This window comes from Anastrepha ludens, chromosome 4 (genome assembly GCF_028408465.1).
Source record: "Anastrepha ludens isolate Willacy chromosome 4, idAnaLude1.1, whole genome shotgun sequence".
NCBI lineage: Eukaryota > Metazoa > Arthropoda > Insecta > Diptera > Tephritidae > Anastrepha > Anastrepha ludens.
This window is the reverse complement of record NC_071500.1, coordinates 106,260,350-106,266,899: the sequence shown is the minus strand read 5'-3', so window position 1 is coordinate 106,266,899 and position 6,550 is coordinate 106,260,350. Positions and strand designations below refer to the sequence as shown.

General features: G+C 33.3%; 3 protein-coding genes across 4 annotated transcripts; 1 reads left to right on the top strand and 2 right to left on the bottom strand.

Annotated features, from left to right (window-relative positions):
* The first annotated feature begins 268 nt into the window (after nt 1-268).
* LOC128860471 (probable small nuclear ribonucleoprotein Sm D1) lies at nt 269-1,355 on the top strand. 2 transcript variants are annotated; one of them, XM_054098025.1, is made up of 2 exons: nt 269-376; nt 754-1,355. In XM_054098025.1, exons 1-2 carry the CDS (start codon nt 363-365, stop codon nt 1,112-1,114), a joined length of 375 nt encoding a protein of 124 aa, XP_053954000.1. In that variant the 5' UTR covers nt 269-362; the 3' UTR covers nt 1,115-1,355. The 2 variants fall into 2 exon arrangements, with proteins under 2 accessions (XP_053954000.1, XP_053954001.1); XM_054098026.1 differs by lacking the exon at nt 269-376 and adding an exon at nt 565-647.
* Nucleotides 1,206-2,079, bottom strand: LOC128860472 (uncharacterized). Its single transcript, XM_054098027.1, has 3 exons — nt 1,941-2,079; nt 1,801-1,864; nt 1,206-1,545 (listed from the first exon to the last, which is right to left on the bottom strand). Exons 2-3 carry the CDS (start codon nt 1,855-1,857, stop codon nt 1,279-1,281), a joined length of 324 nt encoding a protein of 107 aa, XP_053954002.1. The 5' UTR covers nt 1,858-1,864; nt 1,941-2,079; the 3' UTR covers nt 1,206-1,278.
* Nucleotides 2,080-2,161: 82 nt separating this feature from the next.
* On the bottom strand, nt 2,162-3,271 carry LOC128860470 (uncharacterized). Its single transcript, XM_054098024.1, has one exon. It carries the CDS (start codon nt 3,107-3,109, stop codon nt 2,399-2,401), a length of 711 nt encoding a protein of 236 aa, XP_053953999.1. The 5' UTR covers nt 3,110-3,271; the 3' UTR covers nt 2,162-2,398.
* Between the last annotated feature and the right edge of the window lie 3,279 nt (nt 3,272-6,550).

Here is a 6,550-nt window from a genome sequence, read left to right as displayed (position 1 = left end):
AAAGCTCATCATGGATTAATTCCCATTTATCTTTTGTAAAGTGGACGTACAACGTAAGATGCAAGCTTTTATGGTAGTAACCTATTTTATTGTATCAATAATTTAATTTTCCAAAACACTAAAAAAAAAGAAATTAGTAAAAAATATTAATTTTTTTCATAAAACTAATCTCTTTGTCTAATTTCAATACTTACTTTTCGATATGCATACTTTACATTTACGAAGACAACTTGAGTGGATTTTTAATATATTTAAATATATCGCCCTGTTATGTTTTTCATATTCAAGTCATGACTTCATATTAAGAAAACGAAAAAAAATAATAATTCGGTGTTGCCGGTTTAAGAAGAGCGTTTACAAAGATGAAGTTGGTTAGGTAAATATAAATATAATAAATTTTGATCTCTGCATTTATTTAATCATTAGTAGAAGTTAAAATAATATCAGCAAAACCCTTGTGAGACCGATATTGCATGCATGGGGGTACAACGCCAACGCGTGCTGTGTTTAGCAAACGCTGGTATGCTTGCGGGAGTTTTAACACGATGGCTTGCCGCGCATATCGTTTTTCGCATGTTCCAAACGTTTACCATTTAATGAAAAAAATTTAAAGAATTCATATCATAAATAACCTGAATGATACATAAGTAATGAGAAGCATAATGCGTTTATATTCCATGTCAAAATTAATATGCAATATTTATATTGTATTTTCTGTCTACCAAACACAAGTAATATTTTAAATCTTTTCAGATTTCTTATGAAATTAAGTCACGAAACGGTGACGATCGAATTAAAAAATGGAACCCAAATTCACGGCACAATTACGGGAGTTGATGTTGCAATGAATACTCATTTGAAGTCTGTCAAAATGACTATAAAAAATAGGGACCCAGTACAATTGGAATCACTTAGTATTCGGGGTAACAATATACGGTACTTCATACTTCCCGACAGTTTACCTCTCGAAACATTGCTGATTGATGATACGCCGAAATCTAAAACAAAGAAAAAGGATAGTAGTCGCGGGGGTAATCGTGGCAGAGGACGTGGTGCGCGAGGACGCGGCGGCCCAAGAGGTCGTGGCCGCGGACGAGCATCTGGTAGACGATAAGATTTTACAAAACTTTACTGAAATAAAATAAAAATATGAAGGATGTAATAAGGAAACTTGATATTTTTTATTTAATCACATATACATACTTTCGATGTTATGGGGTTGTGTTATATTAAAAAGTTCAAACAAAATTGAATTGACGGTATTTGAAAGCTGTCTGTCTAATACCATGAGTAGAACAACCTGTACAAAGTAAATACACTTAAAATAATAAATATTAGTATAGTTATTACAGTCATCTGTTTGGACTTGTCTTTGTGTAAAGCTTTAACATTTTGTTTGTATTTATCGACATCCGCTTTCAATGCCAAAATCTCCTCTTTTATAACGATACGTAAAGTTGGATCAATGTTTGGATTTTCAAGAGCATCTTCAAGCCCGCGAATCCTATTTCCCAAATATAATAGCGTGTGCTCAACACCATCGATCTGAAATCAATCACATTTAAAAATGATTTTTAACATAAAAAAAGAAAGTTCATATTTAATATAAGGCAAGCTGCTTTGAGAGATACCAGCGTCACCGACTTTCTACAAATTACAATCTCTACGTACTTTAAATTGCTACAAGACAATAACAAATATCCAACTATTAGAATGTACATAGATACTCGTATGCACATTTCATTTAATTAAGGAAATGTATTATATTTAGGATGCACATATTTACATTTCCATACGTACTTGTTCTTTTAAACTACATGTCCCTGGATACTGAAACGGTTGGTGACGAAATTCCATTTTCCCCCTAATATTTCATTTAAAAATGTAAAAGGCAAATTAATTTAATATAGCCCGCTAAATTTGATAGTTTATTTTCTTACCAGTTAAAAGCGACCTTTGTTGAGAAGTAAAATCTTAGTCTTCTGTTATTTCAGCAATAACATTTTTCCCCCAAGCCTTTTTCTCAACTAATAAAACCGGTAATATGCAGTATGCAGCTGGTGAATACAAATTTGCTAGGTAAAATATATCGTGATTTTATTGTGAATATTAAATGCGAATTTCCGTTCGGCCTTGCCCTAGACATTTAAAACCAGCAGCGTTTAGAAATGTTTCATGTTTATTTTTAATTTTATTAGTACATTGATAAATGTTAAAAATGTTTTAAAGATAATTAAAGATAAAAACATACGAGTGTGTATTTAATACGTTTACGAAACTGGTGAACGGCAATGACTTTGACTAGATTTATATTTTGTATATAATGAAATTGAGGCGTTCGTTACTTAGTTATTGGCAGCTTTTGCATTGTTTCGTGGGAACGAACGATTGGTGTATCTTAGTTTCGTTTTCTGTTCATATAGACCTTGGCTGTAGCATACAAAATTCTTGAGCAAGCGTAAATGTTACCTAAAGCACATCCGAGCAGAGCGCCAACCACATTTGGTATTGGATACGCTTGCCAGTCACGGTCCCAGTCTAAAGGCGCTACTACAGAGCCAGCCCAAGCGCCTAATATGGCACCCAAAGCATTGTATTTAAACAAACCAAGGGCGGTGTCTTCGCTTTTGGTAATAGAATCAGGCTTTTCACAGAAACATACTTGCAATGCACCACCTCCACCTAATAGGAATACTGTGGGAGACGTTGTTTGTAAAGTAAGCAAAAGCGCCAAAACGAAGGTCTGTTCGTAGCTTTGCAGAACTGGTGCTCCTAATATAATACACACAAACGCATAAAGTAATGTACATAATAATTGAAGAATTAGTCCTCCACATATTTCACGGATTGTAAAGTACGAAGCCCTCTTTTGACGCTGTTTCTGTGTAAGGAAACTATCATCCCATCGGCTGTAGTATCGTGCAAGTAGAACCTTGAGTAATTCACCAGTAAATACGATAGGCACTATCAAAGAATTCCAAAGGCTGCCCAAATTCACCCAATTGCGTTGGAATTGCATATATGTCATGCAGACGAGCACCGTTGCCAAACTTACAGACAAATGAAAAAGCTGATGTTTTGTTTTCTGTTGATCAAATTTCATAGCCATTTCCTTTTATAAAACTTATTACTTTTATTTATACACGACTTCCAATAATGTTTTTAGTTTTGATTCATACAACATTGCCAGGTTTTTATTTTACTACACGAATTTCCGATCTTCATACTTAGAACACATGAAAGGGGTATTCATTCAAACGTTTAAACTCCTCGGGCACCATCGAAAACTCGTAAACTTACCAATTCATAAAATAGAGAGAAGTGGCTTACATAAATGATGTCAAATATTTCTCGAGGTGCGTTATGTAACAGTACGTGTAAAAACGTTTCGTGACTTGAAATATTTAGATGGATACTTCTAATATTTCACTAACGGAGACTGTTCATTGCTCACAAAGAGCAAAAGAAACCGAAATATATGATTTGGGAAATATTTTCTGTCGTGAACAGCCAGTTTAATATTTTCAATTCAAACTTATTCACTCTATGATTACAATCTTACAGACTAGATTACAAAAGATCAATGATAATTAAAACCAAACAAATAATGAAGTTACAACAAGAGTGAATTAATCGACTACTTAAATATAAAGCTTGACAACGAAAAATCAACATTTAAACACTTTGTGATGATTAAATTCAGAAAGACCTCGAAAAATAGGATCGAAGTAGGTTGACCGCAAATTTTTCATTTCGACGAAATTTTTATCATCCATTCGAAAATTTTGATTTGCGAATGTTTTTTGCCATTTTACGTACGTTCACATATGCATTAATTACCAATAAATACACAAAATGAATCTACCCGTTCACATATGGTAGATTACCTGCAAAATTGACAATCAGCTTTCAATACTGCTTTGAGAGGTTTTTCTTCATAGAAATTATTTTGGTGGAATACTTCGGTGTTTTTGGTTTCTTTAATTATTATTAACAATATGAAGAAAATACAAGGAGAAGGAATAGCTAACTTAATTGCGCAATTGGCTGCTAATAATAAACAGTTGGAGGAAATCCATAAGCGACGTTTACTGAGGTTGTAAAAAATTATGGCAGCAAAACGCATGCAAAATTCGATATTACATTTTATAATAAGTAATAAGACGACAAAACGTTTATGGGCACACGCTTTTTTCTGTAAAATAAATTCATAATTAATAACATTTAACAAACATTTTATTAGAATTATGTTTACAGACCTGTTTTCCTTGCCAGCATCCATTTCATTTAGTTTTTATTTTGATGCTTCTCCTTACATTCGTAATAATAATTATCGATTAACCAGAAAACATAGGGGTGTATGTCAAAAAGTATGGTTATTATCTAGGATTGTTTTATAATCTCAGATTTAGGTAGAGAAATTATGTGTGGGAAATCGCGCTTTTTAATTACGGATTTTGAATTACGCGCGAAAAAATAGATCATTTACTTATATGTGAACGTATTATTAATTTGTTTCGGCTTACATTCCGCGTGTAGCTCATTAAATATGATATGTATAATCAAATAGGGCCGCCGTAGCCGAATGGGTCGGTGTGCGACTACCAGTCGCAATTCACAGAGAGAACGTCGGTTCGAATCTCGGTGAAACCAAAATTAATAAAAACATTTTTCTAATAGCGGTCGCCCCTCGGCAGGCAATGGCAAACCTCCGAGTGTATTTCTGCCATGTAAAAGCTCCTCATAAAAATATCTGCCGCACACCACAAATAGGAGGAGGAGCTCGGCCAAACACCCAAAAAGGGTGTACGCGTCAATTATATATATATATATATATATATATATATATATACAGTGAAATTCCCCATTACGGACAGTCCTTATAACCGGACAGCTCCAATAACCGGACAAATTTTGGGCACACAGGTTTTTCATTCATTTTTTCATACAAATATCATCCTAATAAACGGACACTCTAATAACCGGACGCGGACAAGGTATTTCAAACCATTTTCATAAAAAAAATTCTCATAAACGGACAAAATTCAAAAATATCACAAGCAAGCTTTGTTGTTCATTATAAAAATGAAACAGGTGATTCCCCTTTTAACATGTATACACTCATTCAAGTCCTGTGTTTTAAATTAAGAGTAGTTTTCCATTCAGTTTATTAAGTCAGTTGCATGCGAATGGTTGCGTTCAAAGGTTTTCTCCAAATGGATCAAAATGTTTTCACTGAGGACAACAATATAGAAGTTCAATTTGACCAACAAGATGATACTATGGACATAAGTGATTCAGAAGATGAATTTTCAGAAGAAATAAGTGAGCCTATAACATCATAGGATGAGGCTTTAAAACTTGTTGCGGGCTTGAAACAATATGCAAAAAATGACTTATGTAGCTTTTCAGCACATTAAAAATATGGAGAGTCACTTTGAAAATGAACATTTTAAATTAAAGCAATCAAGCATTACCTAATTTTTTCAATCAAACTAGTATTGAAATGTAAAGACTTGTACAATGTACTTAATCGCTATATGTACATATATGTATTTATATGTAATACTAAAGTATGCAAATATTTTTTACTTCCAAAAATTTCTTAAATAAACTATGTACAATACAATTTATATGTGTGGTATATATTTTGTGACTTCATCCCTTATAAGCGGACATCTCCCATAGCCGGACAAAAACACTGCGACGGTGAGTGTCCGGTTATAAGGAATTTCACTGTATATATATAATCAAATAAATCAATTCAGCTTGCGAAAGTGCTTCTTAGGCTATGTTCCAACGGCATGTAACTAGCGAATTGCCATGTTTCCACGGCACATGCGTAATTTACTTTGCCAAATCTCTTTCTGTTCTTGTTTTATGCTTTTTATTTAAAAGAAAGTTCATCAGCGCGTTGACAGTCCGTCTCGCAGATGGATTGAGTTCGACGCCAAAATAGTTCAAATAAAATACTTTATGAAAATATTCACAAGTTCATTAAAATTTTCAAAGAATTTACTTTCGTCTAGAGTAGAAATTCAAAGCTTAACGATACCTTCACTATAACGATTTATTAGTAATTTGCAAGGTAAATGAGGCTATAAAACCGTTCATGCAAATTTTTGTAAAATGCTCATTACGAAATTTTAAATTTGATGATCATCTTTTTAATTTTGTACAAGCTCAAAAAATATTTTGTGCCGGCTCAAAAAAGATGCTTAAAACATTGTTGATTTATTGATTAAAAATATGAGTCGCAATTGGTATTTTCCCATTAACGTAAAAACGAAATGTTTTCTTTACTTATTTTAGGCGCCTTATTTCTGGCACCTCACGATTTCTTTTTCAATTGTTTATCTACCCTTGAATTAGCAGCACGATGGAGAGAGAATAATAAGGTGGCGCCGATCATGGTACCGCCACTTTACTCTCAGCGAATTTGACAATATCAGCTGATTTTCGTAACGACACACTAGGACAATTGGTGATTAGTGTGACCAGATTACTATTTTCATAACTTGATTTAACATTTTTTTGTTCTGTAGCGTCG